The 25541-nt window shown below is 35.6% G+C and overlaps 2 protein-coding genes across 3 annotated transcripts in view; one reads left to right on the top strand and one right to left on the bottom strand.

The window, feature by feature from the left end:
* NTS (neurotensin) overlaps window positions 1-25541 on the bottom strand; it is a 44031-nt gene that overhangs the window by 16516 nt on the left and 1974 nt on the right. Inside the window, exons 2-3 of one of the 2 annotated variants that reach the window (XM_003989092.6) lie at window positions 12791-12899; window positions 8841-8896 (exon numbers count right to left, since the gene is read on the bottom strand). The gene's annotated coding sequence lies outside the window, so the exon portion shown is untranslated. The remainder of the gene's footprint in view (window positions 1-8840; window positions 8897-12790; window positions 12900-25541) is intronic. The other variant, XM_045062126.1, reaches the window with a different exon arrangement.
* The window catches only part of RASSF9 (Ras association domain family member 9), a 28972-nt gene continuing 26481 nt past the window's right edge, over window positions 23051-25541 (top strand). The window contains exon 1 of the mRNA XM_019835305.3: window positions 23051-23563. Coding sequence (XP_019690864.2) covers window positions 23517-23563 — 47 coding nt within the window. The 5' untranslated portion in view covers window positions 23051-23516. The remainder of the gene's footprint in view (window positions 23564-25541) is intronic.

The following is a 25541-nucleotide window of genomic DNA, read 5'->3' as shown; positions in this document are numbered from 1 at the left end:
TGAACAAACAATGATGTCAATCTCTTTGTAAACTCAATTGATTTTTCCATTCAATTAAAATCCATTTTCCAGACATACAGTTATGTGCACGTACACACCCACACCCACATATACTATCTTACACATGAAATGCATGTAACCCAGACATTGGAGACTTAGGTAAATGTAAACCAAATGCCCAATTTCTTCATCTATGTGTAACCATGCCTTGCCCATAATCTCTGTAAATTCCAAGCTCATTTCCCTTTGGCTCTTCCTATCTCCACTCTTGCATCTTTATAGGTAATTAACTTGGAAAAACTGATGATGGATTTTGGAGTCAAGCTTATTTTGCAACTTAAACTCCAATTATAACACAAGCTTTGCCTACAATCCACACGTTAATGAGCTGCCATATTTAACTAAGGATGCTCCACATTGTAGTTACTATTGATCATACTTATAATCTTCTCATATCAAAGAAAATATTGAGATGCTCACAAAATCACTACACCCCATGTGTAATGCTCTAATAATTGTCTTATAAATTTCCATTTAGAGTAAGATCAAAATGAGAGCATTACAGAAAAAAAAATAATGTCCCTAGCAACTTTCTTCTTTTGCTTTTCTTAGTTTTAAAATTAGAATGTAATCCAGAGTAAAAACTAGGACGGATTTTTATTCAAAGAAAAATTTTACCTTTTTTTTTCAAATGTTACAAAATCTGAGAAAATTTCTGTAGCACCTATAATACCCAAAACAGAACAGACGCACTAGAGCTACCATTTGCTAAGAGCAGATTTACTGAAACACTTTTTCTTTATTTACCTTAAGAAGGTAATAGATGCTGAATTTGGAACATGATGGTTTATGTTATTAGTACTCCTTGGTCCTATTTTTTCAAATTAGATTCTTTCCCGAGTGATCCTGATAAGAGTCTCACTGCTTTGAACTCTATTCCCTAACAACCTCCCAAATTGCATCCCTGACTACCCAAATCATATACTCTGTCACATCCTCAGCAGCCCTACTTAGAAGACCATTAAGCAAACCTGCCTCCAAAAACAAGTTTTGATTCCTCCGAACACCTTTCTAAAAATATCCTTCTTCTCTAGTGTTCTCCATTTTGGTTGTTGGAAGCATCATTCACTAGGTTGCACACATCAAAAACTAGAAGCTATTTATAATTTTTTCTCACTCCCTATCATTTCCAAGCTATCAAAACCCCCTGAGGTGTAGGTCCACCACCAGTATGTATTCCAAATCCAACTGCTTTTCCTCACTCCATTATCACATGTAGGTGTAAGCCATCAGTGCTCCCCTGAGTTGCCAAAAGAGCCACTAGGATAGTGTTCTCACCGACAGCCTTGATCTATTTCAATGAAGTCGCCACACAGTAGCCAGAAATTTGTTTTCTCTCTCTCTCTCTCTCTCTTTTCTTAATGTAAACATATTCTCGTTACCCTCTGCTTAAAATCCTATAAATGTTTCCTACTATGCTTAGAATAAATTTCTGTCTATGGTCTGGATCATCTCGAGTGGGCCTCTGTTTCCCTCTCTACTGTCATACCCTAACGTTCTTCCCTTCTGTCTGTCTATGTCAAGCACACTGGCCTCTGGCTCCTTCTCAAGCATACCAACCATTCTCCTCAAAGATTTTCAATGAACACTGTAATGTTTAGCAAATATTCATTCCCTGCTTCCTCCTAGAGTGGGTCGAATATTCTTTCCCACTCTCTGACCATGACTTTGGCCATGAGGCTTTCTTTAGTCAATGGCGTGTTAGCAGACAAAAGGAAAACAAAGACTTGAAACGTGTTTGCAGCATAGGGCTTGCCTCGTTGCTCTTTTCCCACTGCCACAAGAAGAACTTTTCCTGGATGGTCCCCAAATGAGGAGAAAAATGAATCAAAGCTGAACTAGCTGCCCTGCAAACCTGCAGTTAAACTGAGCTTCCTGAGCTTAAAGCTGAGTCGCCTTATCTAACTCACATAAAAATGGGATTAAACAATTTGTTTTAAGTAACTGAGTTTTAGGGTGGTTTGCAGTGCAGCCTTTTTGTGGTGTTAATTGGCTAATGATACAACCTTCCATTTTAAAACCCATCCCAGTGCTACCCCATTCAATCTCTATAGTCTTTATTTGTCCATTAATATTTTGTCTTTTGTAAGTAACAATAATAATCTTTGTGTGTGTGTGTTATTTCTTGTATTTCGCAACACAAAATGATTTTCTCTAGTAGTAACTCATTAAATATTGTTAATTGAATGAATTAAACTAATGCAATTAGTTTGTTAAATGAATGAATAAACTAATGCAACCTAAGTACCTCTCCCTGATGGTTTTAGGGTAGTGATCTCTCCCTTACCTCTCACAAGGACATATTCATTCTCCAATCTATGAAGAATGAAACCCAGGAAGCAAATTGCTTTTGGAGAGACTCCTAGCCACGTGGTATGAGAGAATGCTTTTCTTCAAGGGAGTCTTGAATATTATTTTAAAGTATAATTGACATTTTGTAAATTACCATTAAAAAAATTGAGAGTATGGTAGTCCTAAAGGCACATATTGTTCTTTCCAGTGTGATGAGCCAATTTGTGCAGGAAGCGCAGGTAAGGTCAAGTAGTTAGAGGCAGAGGTCTAGAGGGAACAAGATAGCCTTCTGAGCCTAGAAATAGTCACCATAACCAATACCCCAGGCTTCAGAGTAATCTAATGATTAAACCTGAAATTTATTTATTGAGAACCTACTCTATGACAGTCACTGTCATCAGGTTAATCTGATTTCATGTAACACAGCATACTGTGAAAGAAGATGCACAGAATGATTTTTTTTTTTTTTGCCATTGTGTAGGTTAAAAAACAATAGAAAGGGCGGTAGAGAATTTAAATAAGGATAAGGGGATTTATTAAGTAGAGCCTGGATGAGACTAAACAATGTTTTCTATTACAACAGCTAATCTTTCTAATATTAATACTGGATCCAAGTACAAGTTAAAGAATATCTGGTATTAACATGTTGTAGAAAATAATATGCCAAGTAAAAGACAGACTAACACTTTAAACTTTCAAAGTACATTACTAAATTTTACTAAAAATGTCAGATTGTATTGTATTTTCAAATTGATTGTAATTCATCCGTTTAGCCTTCTTTCTCTCCCTTTCTGGGCTTAGATGTGTTTTATGCATATTAAACAAATGAAACTTTTTATGTCGGCGTCCTTTTTCCTGTTATAAGGACTATGTAGAACTTAAGTGGGCTCTACATGCATTGACTTGTTTAAACTGGGGTGGAGAATGAGAAAATATGAACAAAGAATGAGGGAGAAAGCAAAGTTACTTACAGCCCAAGGGGAGTCCAAGTGGGCCTGGGAAGGAGAACATTTCCCACTTTGTACTCTAGGTGGAAGCACTGGTATGTATAGAATAAAAACACCAGAAAAGCACTCTTTGGGGTACTAGAGCATATTTGAATGCCATCCACACTCATTAAATCAAAGAATGTAGGAAATGAAAAAGGGCTGTTTGGAACAGCTATATTCTACTTTAATTTTACCTGGAAGGAAATACAGACCTAGATACTCTAAGTGGGTTACACATTCCCTCCACCTTCCAACCTTTCATCACATTGGTCACGACTGCTCAGTCTAACCTCACTTCTTATGCTAAGAGAAAGGTTATTCTCCAACATCAGTCAAGCTATTTAGAGAAATTCTGTGAATTTCTCTATTATTAGTACAGCATTTCCACAATGAGTTGAGAAACATCCAAAGGGTATTAGTCACTATAACACGTGCTTTCCTTTTGGAAAGGCCTCTCCTGTTGTCCTTTTCTGTATGAAATGTCTTGCTTTTGGCATTATCAGTTTCTGTTGCTAACTTTCAGAAAACACAAATCTGTTAGCTTCTAAATCATGTATTCTCTCTTCATATGATCTTTTGTCTCCCCCTTATGTTATAATATCATCACCTTGTTTTCTATGTCCTCTCTGGCCTTAATGTCAGATAACCATGGTTATAAATCAAGGACCCACACTCAAATGCCTACAGAGACCAGGCAGGTAATATGTCCCACTTAAATCTTGTTTAAGGGAGGGGCGCCTGGGTGGCTCAGTTGGTTGAGAGACCAACTTTGGCTCAGGTCATGATCTTGGGGTCTGTGAGTTCAAGCCCCACGTTGGGCTCTGTGCTGACAGCTCAGAGCCTGGAGCCTGCTTCAGATTCTGTGTCTCCCCATCTCTCTGCCCCTCTCCTGCTCATGCTCTGTCTCTCTCTCTCTCAATAGTAAATAAATGTTAAAAAATTAAAAAAAAATCTTATTTAAGGGAGTTAGCTACTTGCAACTGAGCTTAAATTATTTTTCTTCATATATACATGTAAACATAGACACAAGTGGCAAATCTTCCAATTTTTCAACATTTCACAGAAATTCAGGCTTTTATGGAAATGTCACAATCTTTACATGAAAATATTTAGTTCAATTTTCTTTTCCACAACACTCAGCAAACTCTAGGGCCCAAGGTGGGCCACTCTGGCCTGAATAGTATTCTGAGCAGAAGGCAATTGAGACACTATGGGCTCAGCAGAAACTTTTGCCCCTCCCTTAACCATGTAAAAGAATCTAAATTGGGGGTCTTTTCCAGAACAAGAGTTATTAGCAGAAATAAATTGTCTGAGTGACACAACCGTATGGCAAGGCAAACATCTAATTACCAAACATCTGTTCTTCTCATTGCCCTATGAATTGCATTCCTTTCCCGACCCCCTCCCATTCTCGTTAGTTCAAGATGACATCTATACCTCATTTTGCCTGATTGTCTTTGGGATTTCTATACTGTATGAATTCCCTGTATGTACGTTATTAAATTTGATTTTCTCCTGTTAATCTGTCTCATTTCCATCTGAGTCTTACCCCAGCTACAAGGACCCTTGAAGGAGACAAGAAATCTTGCTCCCTAACACAAGTTGAAATGTCTATGTCTGAATTCAACCTCAAGATCCACCATTTTGTTAGTCTTGGTTTACGTCTTATGCCAATAACTGTTGAGCTGTGTCTTTAAATTTTAACTCTCTGAAACTTTTCCATCATCAGTAAATATAAAAATAGTAATTACTGTCTAAAACATGGCAATGTAAGTTACATATGGGTACCATATATCACAAAGTGTGTATGGACCGAGCGTTCAATACGTTAGCTTATGCATCTGACTCTAAGCTACAAACACTCCTCTCATTTATAATTTCCCCTGTCCTCTAACTTCCTACTTGACATTTGCATATGTTAATCTTTTCAGATCATTCTATTATCTGTTCATGAGATCTTAAATTAGACTCCATCTCAGAGATTCTATGGAAACTTTTTTCTTCTTTCTTTCCAAAGACCCTTTGATTTTCAAATTGGAGATCTTTTAATGGTAGTTCAAAATATAACTTTTGTTCCTCTGTGGCTTGTTTTTTAATTGAGGTATAATGTACACACAGTGAAACGCACAGATCTTAAGTGTAAAGGTTAATGAATTTATGCAATTCACAACTCATTAAAGATGACGATCATCTCTTTCACACTTGAAAATTTTCTCAGTGAATTCCTCCTTTTGCTTATTCTTGATTTTCATGTAAATGCAATCAAACATTGTGTACTTTTTTGTGAGCGTCTACTATTTCTCAGTGTAATGTTTTTCAGACTATGTTATTGCACATATGAACAGTTTGTACCTCTTTATTGCTATTATTCTATTGTAGACATATACTATAATTTGTTTATACGTTCTCTATGAGAGGAATATTGCGTTTTTCCAGTTTGGAGTCATTAGGAATAAAACTCTTATGAATACTCACGTTTAAGTATTTTCCTGGACATATATTTTCATTGCTGTTGTATAAAATACTTGGAATGGATGTTCTGAGTTATAGAGTAGGCGTGTGCTTAACCTAAAAATAAATTGCCAGTTTCCCATGTGGTTGTACCATTTTAAAATTCCACCAACAACATCCTTGCTAATATATGGTGTTGCCTTTTTTTTTTTTTTAATTTTAGCCATTATGTTGGGTGTAAATTGGTGTCTGATTTTAATTTGCTTTTCCTTGATGACTAATGATGTGGAACTCTTTTATGTGCATAGTAAACATTTTTATATTTTCCTTTGGGAAGTATTTTTTCAGGTCTTTACCCATTGTTTAACTGGATTGCTTGTCTTTTTTATTGCTACGTTATATATTTTTTTGAGCATATATGTGTATTGCAAATACTTTATTCTGGTTTGCAACTTGGTTATTTTTATAAGAATGTCTTTCAATAAGCAAAAGTGTGTAGGTTTGATGAATGCCATTAGAATGCCATACTCTATTGATTAGTGTGGCTTTACAGTAGCTTTGAAATCAACAAGTATGAATTCCTCAACTTTATCTTCTGCCAAATCATTTTTGCTACTTTAGGTTCTGTGTCTTTCCCATCAATTTTAAAATTGGATTTTGTTTAAATTTTAAAACCTTGTTTTGATCAGGTTTGATGCAAATCTAGAGACCAAATTGAGGATGATAGATATGTTTGAAATATTGAGTCTTCCACATGGCATATTCTCCATTTATTTGGGTCTTTTTATTTATTTGGGGGGGAGGTCTTTTTAAATTTAACTTCTCTCAGTAATGTTTTGCAGTTTTCAGACTAGTGGCCTGTTTTGTTAAATTTTATCTTCTAATTGTTAATTGTTAGCATATAGACTCCAGATAGATATTTGTATTTTGTCATTGTGTCCTGCAATCATGCTAAATTCACTTATTAGATCTACTAGCTTTTTTGTATATTTCTTAGGTTTTTCTTAAACAATCATAGTATCTATCATTAAAGTAATTTTTATGTGTTTCTTCTAAACTTTAAGTCATTTGCTTCTTTGTGTTCTTTTTCTCCCAAATTGAATTTGCTAGAATCTTAGTACAATGTTGAGCAACAGTGGCAAGAGCAGAATTACTTAACCTATTCTTGATATCAAGTGAGAGGAGTTCAATATTTCACAATTAACTTTTATGCTAATTGCAGGTTTTTCCTTGTTTTTCTAATTTGCTGAGAGTTTTTATCATTAATGGGTATTTAGTTTTGTCAAACACTTTTTTCACGTCTATTAAGAGATCATATGGATTTTGTTCATTCCATTAATGTAATGAATTATGTGTACTGATTTTTTAAAAATAATAAATCAACATTTTGTTACTGAGATAAACCTTCTTATGTCTTCTCATTATATTTTTTATATTATTGAATATAATTTCCTTGTACTTTCTAAAGGATTTTTCCATGTCTTTTCATGAGAGATAGTGGTCTGTAGTTTGTTATCTTGGAATATATTTGACTAATTTTAGTATTAAGGTTTTTCAGACCTTATAAAATGAGGTGGGAAATTATTTTTGTTCTTCTATATTCTGATAAGTTTGTATAAGATTGTATTCTTGTTTTATCATTCGTTAGAATCTGCCAGTAAAAATACTTTGGCCTGGTGGAATTTTGAATTTTTAAAAAACAAATCTAGTCTTATTCATATGTTCTATTTATCTTATCTAATCTATCCTTTATCTAAAACTAATCATGGGAGATAACAGAAAGGTCATCTGGTGCTTATTTTAAGTCCTTTCATGTGAGTTTGCAAGAGGCTGAAGGAGTACCACAGATTATTTAAGACATGGATAATCAACAGTTTAAATGAACATAAATATTAAGACTAACACATCTCAATAATTGTCTTCCATCATGATCATTCTAAGAAATTGTCTGCAAATTCTGACAATATTTGTCAATATTAGTTTGAGGACAATACTAGCTTAAGATGTTGCTTCAGTAAGTATATCTCTGTTTTTAAATGCATATGTAGAACCCAGCTGGATTATTCTGGTTCTAGTGATTAATGTCTTTCAATGAATTTTACTGTATTATCTAAATTATCAAGCATTCATTAGATATCTGCTTGTATTTCTTTATTATCTCCTATTGACTCTAGGATGTATAGCAACCTTCTCTTCTTCATTGCTGACATTGTTTGTGTTTTTATTTCTTTTTTTTTTTTGATCAATTTTGTTAGAAAATTTTTAGTGTTATTTATCTTTTCAATGACCAACTTTTGGCTATGTTATTTTTTCCATTATTTGTTCTTTATTTTACTGACTTTCAGTCTTATTATTATTTTCTTTTATTTACTTTTGGCTTGGATTATTCCTTTTCTGTTTCTTTTTCTTTTTTTCTTTAATGTTAGGCTTAGAATATTGAGTTCAAGACTTTTTTCTTTTATAATGTAAACACTTAAATCTATAAATTTCCACCAAATCATGGTTTTAGTTATTTTTCCACTAATTTTGATAATTTGTATTCTCACTACCATTCATTTAAAAATATTTTCTAGTTTTCTTGTGAACTTTAATTTGATATAGAGTGCTGGATCCCATTTGCAGAGTTTCTGATTCAGTAGATAGGGCTGGAGTCAGAGAATTAGCATTTCTAACATGTTTTCATATGATGCTGACACTGCTGTTCTGAGGACCAGACTTGAGACACCACTGCTTTCAGACACCGTTCTTATTCTTAAAGTGTGGCCTCTAGTGATTTGGAAATCAAATTTCTCCCAACACCTGGCTAATTCTAGAATCTCTGTTCTTTTCTCATCCTTCCAACAATTATTCTGTGGTGGGCCTGTGGAGTCAAGCCTTGTACCATTGTTTTGTGTTTAGCCAAATGTCTGAAATATGCAGATTTCTGAAACTCTTTATGCAGCTCTCTCATTTCTGCTAACGTGTGCCACAGAGTACAAGAAGCCTCAGCAGTTCCAAAATGGGACCACTGTTTGTCCGGCGAGGCTACAACCCAGTGAAAGATATTACCTCAAAAAGCTAGTTCCTTTTCCTTTCTCCTGTTCTCATCTTCCACACTTCAGTGCCTGTTCCAATTACAAAATACAGCAAAATACTTAATATTTGGAACTCAGTTAAATGGGACCATCAATGAAATACCTCTCTAAGTAACATGTTGACCAAAACTAGATAAATGTAAACAGCAAACAAACTGATGTAAAGAATCTGTTTTTCAAGTAATCATTCAGTTTTAGTTAATACATTCAATTTATATTTATTGAAAATTTACTTTTTGTCAAGCACTGAGCTAAAGATTGGAGATTAAACAGTGAATAAAAGAGCGATGGTTCTTTTACACTGTTTGCAAAGAGAAAATCTGAAATAAAAATCTACTGATTAAAAAAAGAATATTCTAACTGCCCTAGATGCCAATAGTTCGGTTTGGTTGGCATCTATCTTGGTGAGTTTGCCATGGTTTAGGGTCCAGAGAACTGGATCATGTCTTAGTTCCAGATATAATAAAATTCTAGGCAACTAATTCATAATAACTGAACTCACCAGATAATAAAGTACTTTAATTAGAATAGCAATTCTTAAATTATTCTAAGGTCTCTAACTACCATAGTGTTTGCTCTCACACGCTCAAGCCAAGGATTCTTTCACTGCACACCACGTCTATTATAATCAGGAACTGTTCTGTGAGAATGAAATCAGCACAAAGACCATTCAATGATAAGAATGGTTTCTGGCACCAGCCTCTGGTAATCTAATATTTCATCCTTAAAGGAATAATAGCCAATATTTATGAAGTCATTACTTTCTCACAGCATTTTGATGTACATATCACAATAATCCTTGTTTTTCACACAGAGACACTGAGGCACAGAGAGCTTTAATAACTAGTAAATGGTAGCAGGATGCAAATATATGGACTCTGGCTCAGAAACCCAAACGCTCAATCTCTCAGCTATATGGTTATACAGAGTCTACTATAGCAAGATCTGATATATTCATTTTGGGGATGGGCGGTACTTGTATTGACATTGCTTGGGCAAGTCATTTCTTTCTACTTTTCTACATTTCAGTAGCTGGCTAATGTCTCTTTGATTAAGTCATTATTTCTTTATATATAATAATGAATTTAATTTTCTTTCAGTGAAGTTTGTCAGGTGGCCTTGAATAGCTCTCCTTAATCGATTATTATTAATTTATAGTAAGATCTCAACCTGGAACACTCCGGTTGGTCTCTGCATTCAGTAATATTGTATTTGGCTTTAGAATATTTAAAATAATAATTTTGGCCATGCATTTAATATGGTAAGATGGCATATTAAAAAAAATTTAATGTTTATTTTTGAGAGTGAGACAGAGGGACAGAGCACGAGCTGGGAAGAGGCAGAGAGAGAGGGAGATACAGAATCCAAAACAGGCTCCAGGCTCTGAGCTGTCAGCACAGAGACTGACACAGGGCTCAAACCTACAAACCGTAAGATCATGACCAGAATGGGAGCTGGATGCTTAACTGACTGAGCCATCCAGGCGCCCCGTAAGATATCTTATTTTTTAAAATTTCATTGGATATTCTTTCCTGCTCTGTTGAAGATTAATTGACCGTATAGTTGTGGTTTCATTTCTGGGTTTTCTATTCTATTGATCTAAGTATCTATCCTTGTGCTAGTACCATATTCTTTTGATCACTACAACTTTGTAATATAACTTGAAGTCCAGAATTATGATGCCTCCAGCTTTGCTTTGCTTTTCCAAGGTTGTTTCGGCTATTTGAGGTCTTTTGTGTTTCCATACAAATTTTAGGATTGTTTGTTCTAGCCCTGTGAAAAATGCTGGTGATACTTTGATAAGGATTGCATTAAATGTGTAGATTGCTTTGGGTAGTATCGACATTTTACCAATATTTGTTCTTCCGATCCGTGAGCATGGAATGTTTTTCCATTTCTTTGTGTTATCTTCAATTTCTTTCATCAGTGTTTTATAGTTTTCAGAGTACAGGTCTTTCACCTCTTTGATTAAGTTTATTCCTAGGCATCCTATTGTTTTTGGTGCAATTGTAAAGGAGATTGATTACTTACTTTCTCTTTCTGCTGCTTCATTGGTATATAGAAATACAACAGATGGTGTGGGGAAAACTGGACAGCAACACACAAAACAATGAAACTGGACCACTTTCTTACACCACACACAAAAATGAATTCCAAAAGTAATAAGGACCTAAATATGAAACATGAAACCATTAAAAATTTTAGAGGAGAACATAGGCAGTAACCTCTTTGTCATTGGCTATAACAACTTCTTTCCAGATATGTCTCCTGAAGAAAGGGGAACGAAAGCAAAAATAAACTATTGAGACTTCTCAAAATAAAACATTTCTGTACAGTTAAGAAAACAATCAACAAAACTAAAAGGCAACCTAGAGAATGGGAGAAGGTATTTGCAAAAGACATATCTGATCAAGGGTTCATATCCAAAATATATAAAGAACTTACAAAACTCAATATCCAAAAAACAAATATTCCACTTCAGAAATGGGCAGAAGACATAAATAGACATTTTTCCAAAGTAGAATACAGATGGCAATAGACACATGAAACAATGCTCAACATTACTGGTCCTAAGGGAAATGCAAACCAAAACTACAATGAGCTATCACCTACCACTTGTCAGAATGGCTGAAGTCAATAGTGCAAGAAACCCTAGGTATTGGTGAGGATATGTAGAAAAAAGAACCCTCTTACACTGTAGATGGGAATGCAAACTGGTACAGCCACCATGGAAAAGAGTATGGAGGTTCTTCAAAAAGTTAAAAATAGAATGACCTATGATCCAGCAATTATACTACTAGGTATTTACACAAAGAATACAAAAATAGTAACTCAAAGGGACACGTGCATCCTGATATTTAAAGCAGTATTATCTACAATAACTAAATTATGGAAACAGCCCTAGTGCCCATTCACTGATATATATATATACATATATATTATATATATATAATATATATGTATATATATTATATATATATAGATATGCCATATATTATATATATATATATATGCCATAAAAATGAAAGTTTTCCATTTGCAAAGACATGGATGGAGCTAGATCGTATTATGCTAAGTGAAATAAGTCAGTCAGAGAAAGACAAATACAATATTCCTTCACTTATATGTGGAATTTAAGAAAGAAAACAAATGAGCAAAAGGGGTGGGGGTGGGGGGGAAGGAGAGAGAGAACCAAACCAAGAAACAGACTCTTAACTGTAGAGAACAAACTGATGGTTACCAGAGGGGAGGTGAGTAGGGGGGGTGGGTTAAATGGGTGATGGGGGTTAAGGAGTGCACTTGTGATGAGCACCAGGTGTTGTATGGAAGTGTTGAATCACCATATTATACGCCAAAATGAATATTACATGTATGTTAACTAACTGGAATTTAAATAAAAACTTTTTTAAAAATCAAGATTTTCATGAATTCTCTTGAAAAAATAAAAAATATATAGAAATAATGGACCTACATTCTGCATAGTGATGATCCACTAGAGCTATCCAGGCCACTATATTCATTATTATCACGTGCTCAACAACCTCAGGCATTTTCCTTAGCAATCCTTGATATATAGGGTTAACTGGAAGGAAAGTGATTACTGCTATCATTTCTTCAAATTGTATATATATCTAACTTTTTATTTTTAATATTCATGGAGTTATCTGTAATTGGAGTGTCATTTATTTAAACATTCTCCTACACTTACATGAAAATCTATAAGATCTAAGTCACTAGACTGGGGTAGCAGTGGAACGACATCTCAATATATCTCCTATTAATCATTTGAGTAAATGCCTATATTCATCATGAAATCTAATATCAGCTCCTTTTCCTTCACTTCCCTCCTCTTCATCTATAAAAACAAAGCAGTCCTGCTAATAGAATACTGGGAAGGGAATTTTGAAAACGTGAATAGCTTACTTGCAGCTCTTTTTACCTGCCCGTGTTGCTCTTGCTCTCGCAAAGTTTTGGCCTCAAAGACTGGATCCACAAAGTCAGATCTGTGCCCACTGGAAACAAGCTCAGATCCCTGAAAATGTAGAAAAGGCAACTTTGAGAATCATACATTTCTTCCTAACCTACACTAAAAAACTTAGCTAGAATTCGAAAAGCTATGGCAGCTGTGTCTAACTTTTCTAGAAGGAGTCTTCCCTTACAAGGCTGCATAGAGTACTCTAGTGAGGAGGATACAACCTGCAAACTTCCTGACAGTCGGATTTGAATCACTCTTAGCAACTCTGGTACCCTTTCAGTCCAGAATGGCACTTTTATTCATTGAGAAAGTCTATAACATTGAGTCTCAAAAAGAAGGTGTGAACCAAGAACCCTGAACAGCCCAGGAGGCTCCCAGATCCAGATGCCAACTCATCCACCTCTTCTCCCAGACTACTATTTGACATTACAGGAAGTAGGTTTTCTTTCTTTTTCCCAAAGGGGAAAAGATAATGTGATGTTCTTCCTAAAGGAAACTTAGTCCAAGTTCATATGCTTCATGTTATTGTTATATTAGTCTGGTTGAACTGTCATAACAAAATATCACAGACTGGGTGGTTCAAGCAACAGAAATTCATTTTCTCAAGGTTCTGGAGGCTAGAAGTCCATAATCAATGTTACAGAATATTCAGTTCTGGTGAGGACTCTCATCCTGGCTTGTAAACTCCCACCTTCTCTCTGTGTCCATATAACCCTTTCCTGTGTGTGCTTGCAGTGAAAGAGAGCTCTGTGTCCCTTTTTCTTCTTATAAGGATACTAGCCCTATTGGATTAAGGCCCCACCCTTATGACTTCATTTAACCTCATTTAGATAATTCCTTAATGCCCTATGTTTGATTAAGTCACATTGGGGATCAGAGCTTCAACATATTAATTTTGGGGGGACACGGTACAATTGGTATTAGTGTTTTGACACATATGAAGCTAATATGCTCTCCATATCAGAGGAAAGGTGGCTGCTGGTATAGCGAATTAAACTTGCACTCACACAACCTTTAATAAGTTTAAAAATAAAACATTCCTAATCTAATTAATACATATTTTATTAAGTATCAATTAAGAAAAAAAATCCGAAGGCGAGGGGAGTAATTGTATTATAATTTTAAACCATTATTGTTGTCAAATCTATAAAACAGCAATACTAATACTTCCTTCTCAGACTTACTAAAATTTCTCTCAACTATCCTTAATAGATTTAATTGCTTCCCTCCCATGTCACCACTGTACTTTCTGAATAGCTCAATACAAGCAATGATCCTTTATATTGTAACTGTTTTTCCTGTTCTAGTCAAGCTTTTTAAAAGCCGGAACTGCGCCTTCCCATCTTTGAATAGTAGGTTTTATATCAGTTGCTTCCAATACTCTAGTCATCCAATAAATATTTATTATATCAAATAATTAGTTAGCTTCAAGTCAATGTGTTTTTTTAAAACATGAACAATACATGGTAAGAAGTAATGAGTGGTAAATTTAAGATTATGCTTGGATCTTTTCAACAGTAATAATTTAACTATTTTTAACCTTTGTTAAAAACCATTAACATCCAAGGGTGCCTGGGTGGCTCAGTCGGTTGAGTGTTGGCCCTTGATTTCAGCTCAGGTCGTGATCTCAGGGTTTCTGAGATGGACCCCCACATCGGGCTTGCTCAGAGCTGACAGTATGAAGCCTGCTGGGATTCTCTCTCTCCCTCTCTCTCTGCCCCTCTCCCACTAGTGTGTGTGTTCTCTCTCTCTCTCTCAAAATAAATATTTAAAAAATCATTAGCATCTGTTTTTACACAATATTCACTTCAAATTACCACAAATTAATTTTAATCTCTCACATGATGCATATCAAAGGGGAAAACCAGATATAAGATTTTTATTTTGGAATTAATAATATTTGAAGTAAACCCCATGGTCTTAAACCAACAAATGATTATTCTTCGTAACATATTTAAGTGCTCTATATTGAAGAATATTTAAATTATTTCCCCTGTAAAAATGCTTACTCATCTTTAATATTTACTGATGCTATCTATAACCTAGTCAGACCTGAAGACTGATCACCAACTTTAATTTCTTACAAGTAATAATTCTAGCATTTTCACGTGTGAATAGTTGAAGAGGTAAGAAAAGAAAATTAGTGATCCTAATTCTGTGTAGGAACAATCCATTCTAACATAATAATCTTAAACTGAATCATACAAACTCAAGGTGGCAGGAACTGCAGGAGATCAAGCTAACCTTTATTGGTCAAGTACTATGTACTTGGTCAAATATTAAGTGTACTATGTATGCAACCTATTGCAATTTTCACAACAATAATATTAGGTGTGGATTCTATCCATTTGAGGTTAGTTAGGAAAATAAGGTTCAGAGAGTTGAAATAACTCAAAGCCCCAATATCACAGAGCCACTAAATAACAGAGGCCAAATTCAAATTCAGATATGTCTGATTCCAGGACTCATGATCTAAGTCAGTAGGAATGACCTCATATGGCAGTAGTTCATTCTCTTAGTACATTTATTCCTTTCCTGAGGGAAGGGAATATTAACTGGAAGTTTTCTACTATCAAGTTCTGAGCACCCATTGTTATATTTTTAAATTTACATCAATCATATAATCAGACATATCCAATAGCTTTGCCTTTATTCAGCCTCTCTCCTTTGGAAGTATGTACCACGGTACTGAATTGTTTTACCCTCACTTAGTTCATACATACAAGGTGTGTCTTTTGTCATTGTAATCTTCCAGATAGCAATATATTGCAAAACTACCAAATGTCAAATTGTGCATGATTTAATTATTCTCAGCTCCATATCCTTCTGTGTTTCCTCCTGTGCCAACAGGATTAGAAGTCCACAAACTGTATTTCAGAGACACTTTGCCAAACTAAAGGATTAAGTGACAACTTACCCTTAAATTCTAACATTGAGAAATATTAGCAGAGGTTTTAAAAGCAGGAGGAGCCAAGAACCATGCAAATATTGGCCCTTCTCTGTTGGAGTACCGATTTCAGGGCTTTTGAAAAGAGCAGACTTTCTAACAGGAGTGGAAGGTCAAAGAAGTTTCTCTAGAGCTTAAGAAGTCATTGCTGGCTCATGAGTTCCAGCACAAATATGCCAGCAGCTTCTTGGTATTCTTCTTCTGTTTCTCCATTCTTTACAACACCTTCGTAACCAATTCTCTGAATCAACCTTTGCTTGGCCTTAATACTTAAAGTAGTTTAATATCTTAAACTAGTGGTTTAATATCTTAACTAATATTTTAACTTAATATCTCAACTGGAAACGTATGGTAACACCTTTTCTTTCCCTATCTATCCCATATTTGTTAAAGGAGAGTTATGAATTTTAAAATCATTAGTCTTTGACACATTAAAATTTAAAGAACAAATATCTAGTTTGTTTGCACATCATATATCTTTATAAGACTTACTGTTTTTTTTTAATTGTACTAATGTTTCATGAATTCATGAAAATTCTTATCAATGGATTACAACTATTTCCTTTCTTTGTAGAACTGGGAATAGAGGATATTTAGCCCTGTGAAATTCACACCCATGTTATTTAAATACTTGCAAAGAGACTGAGTATATACAGTTATATAATTTAAAAAGAATACTGAGAATTGTCTTTCAAGCCTACTACTGTGTGAAGTGTGAAGTTTGGATATTCATTTATTCTCTTCTGAACTCAAAAACCTTTTCCTTACTAGAAAAAAATGAGTCCTGGCATGGATGAATTGTAAGGTCTGCTTACAAAAATCCCTAGATTTTTATCTTGTTCTGTTTTATATGTTAACTGAAAACCTGTATCTGAGTTACTAACATAGTCCACAAGTTCTATTCTTGGTTCTACTCTATGCTAACACATGTTTATGAGCAAGAGCATTTTTTCTGAGGTTCAAATTTTCATTTATATAATGAGAGATTTGAAACAGAGTTGATCTGTTTCTTACCTACCCTAAAATCATCTTTGATTCCAGTTTAACTGTTCTTTGTTTGGAGCAATAGTGAAATCAGTTTATCCCATGGCTCAAACCTTGGTTTACTTATTTATAAAATTGAAATAATATGTTCTTTTTACTGAGCAGATTATAATTATGAGATGTCAGGCATGAAAGTGATTTGTGCAAAGCACTACAACAGGATATAATGATTCTATTATTTTGTGTAGTAAGTGAGTGTATATTTGAGGGTGTTCATACGTTGACATGCACCTATCTAATTTTATTAAAGTATCTGTGTTTCACAACACTTTGAACACTTTGAAGTTGAGCAATTTCCAGTAGCAACCACCCTTATACAGATTTGTCACTTTATCTCATTAGAGTTAATAAAAGCCAAGGCTAGTAAGTGAAGAAATTTGGCCTTTTATTTAGGACACAGGTATCTGGACAACACCCAACTAGTCAGCTATTCAAATACTATTTAATTAATTAAAAGCTTGGAGCTGCCTATTGAAGCTGGATGACTAATTAGACGCATTATTATATAAGTCCTACAAAAGCTTAGAAGTGCCATTCTAAACTTTTCTGGAGAAGCAAAGGAATATAGAACTCAAGGGATGAAATGGAATCTCTGCTTCTGGGCTTTTCCTAAACTACACAAGATACTTATTTCTAATCTTTTAGATAGGTTATTTCACAACCCATAACACCAACTCCATTAATCAAAACATTCTGTGAGAAAAGTCACGTCCATTCCAATTTTTAAACATGATTTCTATTATCAGGAACAACTAAGACAGGAGGGAAATTCAGAAGATGGATACTCATTGGCGCCATCACAATTATATTAATAATAATGGCTCTGGAGTTCAGTTTAGCTACTTATTCTCTACTAACTTTTGGGGGTGGTTTTCTACCTTCCACTATAAACAATGCTCTAATGAGTAGAGTGCCCTTTGCCATGTCTTGGTAGTCCAGAGATTCTCATTTCAGGTCTGATTTTACTCTTCTGGTCAGTTTTAGTTATTTCTGAGTCTTCAGTTGTCAAAAACAAAAACAAAAACAAAAACAAAAACAAAACAGGCTCCATATCTATTTTTCCGTTAATTGAGAATGGGCTTTTGAGTAAATCAGATAAACTGATTGATTATAGCAAGCCCTGTAGTGTGTTATTTCCTCACAGATTACCATGTAAGTGGTGACAAATGAGCTCAGAGTTAAGTATCTGTGTATAAGCCAAGATCTAGCGTCTCAGCTTTATTGTGTTTTTGTTTTTTTATACAGGCCCTGGGGAAAACTGGCTCTTACCAGCACCGATGTGTATGATAACTATACCAGTAAGCCAAAGTAATCATTAAAAGGTGAAGAGTAAATTTCTGGTAATAAGAATACAACACATTGGCACAAAACAGTATTTTCGAAAAAAAATTCTTTTAAATTTGCATCTAATGGAAAATGAGAATGCATTATTATCATTTTTTTTTCATTTTGGAGATCAGAAAATTGAGGCTTAAGTTAATTAATTTATCCATGATCTTTACCAGAAAGTGGCAGAGCTATGACATGGATCCCTGTCGACGTAGCTTCAAAACTTATGACTTTTAAATCCCTATATCTACTACTCTTTAAATGAAATCATATGTGCTAGAGCTAAAAGGCAGACAAGTTCACATAATAACAGAAAGCCTTGAATGTGGTTATGAGAAATGAGGTGGGGGGCAGTGGAGGAAGGGGGAATTGGAAAAAGGTGGTCAAGAGGTACAAACTTCCAGTTACAAGATAAATAGGTACCAGGGATATAAAGTAGAGCATGATGATCTTAGTTAACATTGCCGCATGACATACATGAAAGTTGTTATGGGAGTAACTCCTCAAACTTCTCATCACAAGGAAAAATATTTATTTTTCTTTTTTGCTTTCTCTTCTTATTGTACCTATTGAGTTGATGGATGGTGCCTAGACTTATTGTGGTAATTATTTCACAATATCTATAAGTCCAACCGTCCCGCTGTATGCCTTAAACTTAAACAGTGATGCATGCCAATTGTATCTCTATACAACTGGGGAAAAATTCAATTAAAAAAACTTTCTAATACAAAGAGAGGCTGGGTTTATTAGACGAAGAGTTGACATACTTATTTTCTGTTTCTTCGTTTCTTTCTTTCTTTGCTCTTTCAAAACAGGTTTTCCATCAGAATACATATTCTCATACTGTTTAGCTATTGATATCAACTCAGCCAGAGTACATAATCTTCCTTTGATTGGAGAGTATTCATTCTTTCGTTACATATAATGTACCATCTTCCATTGTTGATTTTTCATATGTTAATCTAAATATGTAAGGTAATAGCTCATTATTTTGCCTGAGCTTCATATTCATAGATGAGTGCAAGGACATTCTAACTATTCTATTCTCTACCATCAAAACTCATTTTTACACATTACACCTTTTAAGAAAAGTAGGGATTGCAGAGGTAAGTAACCATCTTTCTTCTATGAAAACTAATATTAGTTCAAAAAAAAACTGATGCAAGCTTAGAGTTATTAAAAGTATAATTTTCAAAAAAACCTGAAATGTATGGGGTGCCTGGGTGGCTCAGTCAATTGAGCATTTGACTCTTGGTTTCAGCTTACTTAGGTCATGATCCCAGGGTCATGGGATCAAGCCCTGTCTAAGGGTCCTTGCTGGGCATGGAGCCTACTTGGGATTCTCTCTTTCTCCCTCTTCCCATCTCCTCCACACATGGTCTCTTGCTCTCAACAATAAATAAATAAATTTAAAGAATAAAAATAAAAATATGCTGAAATTAAAATAGGTTGGGTATAAATTTGGTTGATGTCCAAGGCACCTGAGTGGCTCAGTTGGTTGAGCAACTGACTTTGCCTCAGGTTGTGATATCTCAGTTCACAAGTTCGAGCCCCATGTCAGGCTCTGTGCTGACAGCTCACAGCCTGGAGCCTGCTTCAGATTCTGTCTCCCTCTCTCTTTGCCCCTCCCCCCAATAGTGCTCTGTCTTTGTCTCTCTTTCAAAAATAAACATTAAAAAAAAATTAAATTGGTTGATATCCTATAGGGCAATAAAACCATAACCTGAACGAAATTCATTCGCAATATACCTTTAAAAACAAAACAAAGCAATTTAACACCTAATCTCACAGAGTCTGGGCCCAGTCAATAGTAAATAGTGAGTTTAAAAAAATGTGTTATTCCAGAGAATTGCAGAATCTTTGGGAGGAACTCTTAGACAATGCTCTACTATATCACTGAAAGGATACACTTTCATTAGTTTGCCTTATTTTCAAGTTGAGATAATTTTTCACACTATTCTCTACCATGTACAAAAAATAGTACTTTGTCTAATACTATGTGTCAACATTTTGTAAATAATATATCATTTGGTTGTCAAATGAATGTGAATAAGCATAAGGTTTTTTATGAAAATGATTATTTCCTTGGGAAAAATTCATATGATATTAAACTTGGATAAAGGACTTCAAATATTTTGAAGGTTATTGATACATATAGCCAAATTCATTTCTACAAGGGATAGGGCTATCTGCACTACTCATGAGGAGTAGTCCACTCTGACCATCATACTGACAGAGTTGGGCCTCATCATTTTAAAAATCATGCAATTTGGTGGGTGCAAAATAAGACCTCATTCAATCTATCCATATAATATCTGATTACTTATAAAGTTGATATTTTATTTTATTTTACTTTATTTTTTAATATGTATTTATTTTGGGGAGAGCACAAGTGGGGGAGGGGCAGAGAGAGGGAGACAGAGGATCCGAAGCAGGCTGGGCACTGACAGGCTGACAGCATCTAGCCCATGTGTGAATGTGTGGGTTTGAACCCACGAACCATGAACCATGAGATCATGAGATCATGACCTGAGCTGAAGCAGGACACTCAACTGACTGAGCCACCCAAGTGCCCCTAAACTTCATATTTTAGAACATGATTTTATTATTTTTTCTAATTTGTTACTTGCTTATTTTTCGATCTAAGTATTAGTGCCCATGTTTTCTATTCCTTTCAGCTTCTAATATCTAAAGGACATTAACACTTTGTGTTTAATTCTTACCCATCAAAGGGTTTGTCATAATAGTATTAATAGAATATTTTATGTGAGGAATAATAACATCCTAAATGAGATTCATCTGTGCTAACTTGAAACTCAACATAAGATTATGCTAATAAAGATGTAATGTTGTTTCCTCTTGTTCCATTAAAACTCTCTTAATGAAAAATGAAAACTGTATATACAAGTAATGTTAATAAGGGTGGAGAACTGAAACTACAGGAAACACAGAGATATTTGTAAATGCAAAATTCTTTGTAAATTGACTGCAATCATTATATTAATCAGTAACTATATTAATCATTATATTAATAAGTAAACAGTATAGCTTTAGGGGATTATATTTTGAACAATTTAGAACAACTGGACAATCATCCATAATAGTTAAAATCATTGTTTTTGTGATGTGTTTGTAAAATAAAATAAAAAACTGAAACTAACGTATACTCAAGATTATGTTGTATATAAAGCGTGTGTGTGTGTGTGTGTGTGTGTATGTAACATATATGTACAAAACAAAACATATCATTTCTGCTTTTAGTAGTTTAAAGGCTTTCTCTGGTAACACTACCATAGATCCATTTAAAAGATGAGTATATTTTTGGGGTGCCTGGGTGGATCAGTAAGTTAAGCCTCCAACTTCAGCTCCGGTCATGATCTCATGGTTCCTGAGTTGGGCCTCTGTGCTGATAGCTCAGAGCCTGGAGCCTGCTTTGGATTCTGTGTGTGTGTGTGTGTGTGTGTGTGTGTGTGTGTGTGTCTTTCTGCCCCTCCCCTGCTCTTGCTCTGTCTCTCTCTCTCAAAAATGAATAAACTTTAAAAAATAAAATAAAAGATGAGTATATTTTCTTAAAATTATCCATTCTTCCAGTAATAGAAGAGAAAGTCATTGAATTGAGGGATTAGCTGTTGTAATGTTTTCTAATTTATAACAATTGGAATTTATATATAATATTTATGTTCAATTAGAAAAAATACATAACAAATTTAAAATAAAATAACGTCATATAAAATGCATATGTGTTTATATACATGTAGAAATATAATATATAAAATATGGAGAACTGGAGAGCAATTATGATAGTAACTATTGGGGGGAAAATGATTTTTTTGAGCTCTGTGAAATCTTGTCTAAATCAATGCATATAAAACTTATAGAAACATTTAAGATCACTTTTGGTTGCTGTTGTTGGGGGTGAGGAGGATTCAAAGAAAGTGTATGCCTGCTTCTTTGCCAAGGTCCAGAGATCCGCTAGCTTGAAGTGTGAGCCAGAGGGAACCCACAGTCCTTAGACTTCCTTTCCCTGGCTCCCTCCCCTAGCCTGGGAAGCCAAGCTGGCGTTGGTAGGAGGAGGGGAAGTGATGGGGCCGGACCAGGGCCAGCAGGAAAGGAGTTGGTGGGGGGCCCGAAATCCTAGCGTCGATGTCCTTGGGGAAATTATGCGGGCCCTGGCCCCTGGACGGCGCTTTCCCACGGCGGCGTGGCGGGAGCAAGGGAGTTCGGTGGTCACTGCACCTTGGCCTCCCGCACCCGCGTCTAGTCGCCCAGCTCTGCCAGGTTGCGCGGGTCGTGGGTTCGATTTCGCGTGGGAACAGGTGATGCCGCCTCTCACCGCTAGACCTTCACTGCGCGCTTCAAGTTCCACGAAATCCTCCAAGTTCACTACTTGAGAGGCAGGAGCACACAGTTGGCTGGCTCTTCCTTCAAACTCACACAGCCCCCAAATCTCAGTAATGTTAAAGATGCGGCAGGGGTCGGTGTAAACACCCCAAATCCCGTCTGGTTCTGACTGCCCGTGCTGTGATCAGCCCTGGAGCGCTTTGGTCTTTTAGGTCCTTCAACTTTCGGAAAATGAACTTGAAAAGTGTGGATGCGTGGGGTTGGGGGAAACTCTTAGAATCTTGAACTCGGGGGCTCCTCTGAGTCCACCTTGATCCAGTCTCCGGCTTCGCTCCTCCTCCACGCATTTTAGAGCCCTGAACCCCCTCCCCCCCCTCCTCTGGGCAGGGGAATTTTGTGTCGAATCGGTAGACAGAAAGTTCTTGGCCCCCACTCTTGCTTGCTACGATCAGATTACTTCTCACAGACTGGAGCTGGTTGGGAGGTGGGGGTATTTACTTTTAATCCTTTTATATGTGTTCAGTTCACCTTGTGTGGTTGGGTGTGGAAAGCGGGGGAGGGGGGTTTCCCAAGGGAGTGAAATTCCCATTCCATGGGTATTACCATGCCCGTGGGGTTGGCAGTTCTTAAAGTTTAACAAGTCTGCAAATAACTACAGAACACAATAGAGCCCCCCTCCCTTCCTCTCTCTCTCTCTCTCTCTCTCTCTCTCTCTCTCTCTCTCCTCTCTCTTTCTTTTCCTGCTTCCAAACGCCTTCTTCGAGGCTGAAGCTGGGCAGGTCTCCAAAGGTGCAGCAGCCACAACAATCCAGCAGTTCAAAGTCAGGCAGCAATTGCACAACTACCAGCAACTCTCTGAGCCTGCTGCTAATGAGCTGAAAGCCAGGACCGTCTGAGGAGGTGAAGAGGAAGCTTCCAGCCCTCCTCCCTCCAATTCGAAATCCAGATATCTCCACCCCCCACCCCAGATAACTCTGAGATACGGTCCTTGCTATTCGCTTGCCTGGGGGACCATGGCTCCCTTTGGAAGAAATTTGCTGAAGACTCGGCATAAAAACAGGTAAAGTTCAGCGTGTGTGTCCTCGGGGGCTTCTGTGTGAAAGTGTTATGTTTTGTTGCAATTAGATTATGATGAAAACTGTTAGGGGGGAAAGCTCTAGGGAATAAGGTTTTGTATTTATACTCAACTGGTGAGGTTATTATTCCAGTAACGGGGATCTCAGTGGCCTCAAGGATCACTGAAAAAAAAAAAAAACAACAAAAAACAAAAAAACAAAAACAACAACAACAACAAAACATATATATTCTTTTTGTTCCCCCTTTGACCAGTCCTGGTTCCACAACTAGCATCATCAGAATCTCTCTTTGTGTTGCGGGGCATATTTGAGAGTAGTGGGAAGGCACGTTTCATTTTGGTTCAGAGTTTTAGCATATTATAGGAAGGGTTAAATTTTTGATGAAGATAGAACTAGAATTTATTGGCCACTAATTAGAAGGAAAAACACAGCTGTAGATACAATCCGGAAACAATGCTTTGGCTCCCCTTTGAGTGGGGCATTCCTGAAACTTGGAAAGTTCCCAAAGTGAAAATACTTTGTAGAGAAACTTTTTGTGAACTGATTCTTTCAAGTATCTTCGGGAACTTTAGGTGGTTGTAGGCACCAAAGGAGGATTCAATCAGCTGTCCTCCTTTGTCTGCATTATTAGAATTTTACTTTGATTTGATTTTTTTGCTATTTCAAGCCTGCAATGCCCATAGTGTAAATGTGTAAAAAAATGTATTTCTCTCTTTGTTTTTCTCTGTCTCTCTGTCTCTGTCTCTGTCTCTCTCTCTCACACACACACACACACACACAGATTTTCATTGAGTTAGTATGTGTGTTTCAGCCCTATTAAGTATTTTATTAAGACTTCAAATGTTACATTTTTATGCCAAAACAATTTGAGGATCATTTTAGACACGGGCTTTACTCTTTTAAAATGTATTTATTTTGGAATAAAGGCTTTTCAATAACTCTTCTTTCCATCATGCCTGTTTGTACTTGTCATAATTTACTTAGGGTAAACTTAAAAGCATACAATTACATGGTAGGAAATGATACAATTATTTTAAGGTGTCTGCATGATAATATATAGTGATACAGTTTTAAAGTAAATCTCCATACTTTGAGCTTAAATATCTACCTGTTTTTATTCCAAATGTATCCATGATTTAGTTGATTACGTTTTCTGAAGAAACTAAAGCAACAATAATTAGTACTACAAAACTTTCTAAACCAGTTTTATTTGCTAATGATTTGGTAATGTGTCACAAATATGGCATTTCTGGTAATTAGTGAAACTATAGGTTACACCAAAGAAATATGTCTGATTATTTAAAAATATATATTAGTAATAGCTATTAAAAATAAGTTTGTATTTTCCTACTGTCAATGCATTAAAAAATATACCAGAAGGCTTCTCTTGCCAATAGAAAGTCTTCCTGCTTTTTAAGCGATTATTTAGTAGCACTGTTTGTGAAGTATGTGAAGTTTGTGAAGATGTGAAGTATGAGATTAAATGAGATCAAAATATATAAAAAATCACTTGGGGAAAAGTTCGTGGTTTTATAAAACAAGTTGTGTTTTTGGCATGCTTTCTGAATACTAACTACCTGTGTAGTTCAGGGTTGTTGCATGTGTGTGCTTTTGTTTTTTTTATTTTGATTACTATTAATTCGAGAATTCTGTCAATGGTAAGCCAAATAACAGTTCAATATCACCTTGTGTGCACCCCTGAGAGTTTGCCCAGGGAAGTGTGTCCACTTTCGCTATCTCAATTTTGCCACTGTACCCTCTACCATTAAACTAGCTTTTCATTCAGGTGTGTATAACAAACAGTTTTTAATATGATATTTTCTATACAAAATTGTGAGAAAAAATGGAGAGAATAAAAAATGAGGAGTTTAATAGTATTTCAGGTTTCTCTGAGGAAATGGAATGGTGTTCTCAGTGGTGATGCTTTATTGTGAATGTGTTTTGATGAAAGCGGTAATAGGA

The sequence above is a fragment of the Felis catus genome, chromosome B4 (genome assembly GCF_018350175.1).
Source record: "Felis catus isolate Fca126 chromosome B4, F.catus_Fca126_mat1.0, whole genome shotgun sequence".
In the NCBI taxonomy this organism is placed as follows: domain Eukaryota; kingdom Metazoa; phylum Chordata; class Mammalia; order Carnivora; family Felidae; genus Felis; species Felis catus.
The sequence above is the reverse complement of the archived record's forward strand: the minus strand, read 5'-3'. Positions and strand labels throughout refer to the sequence as shown.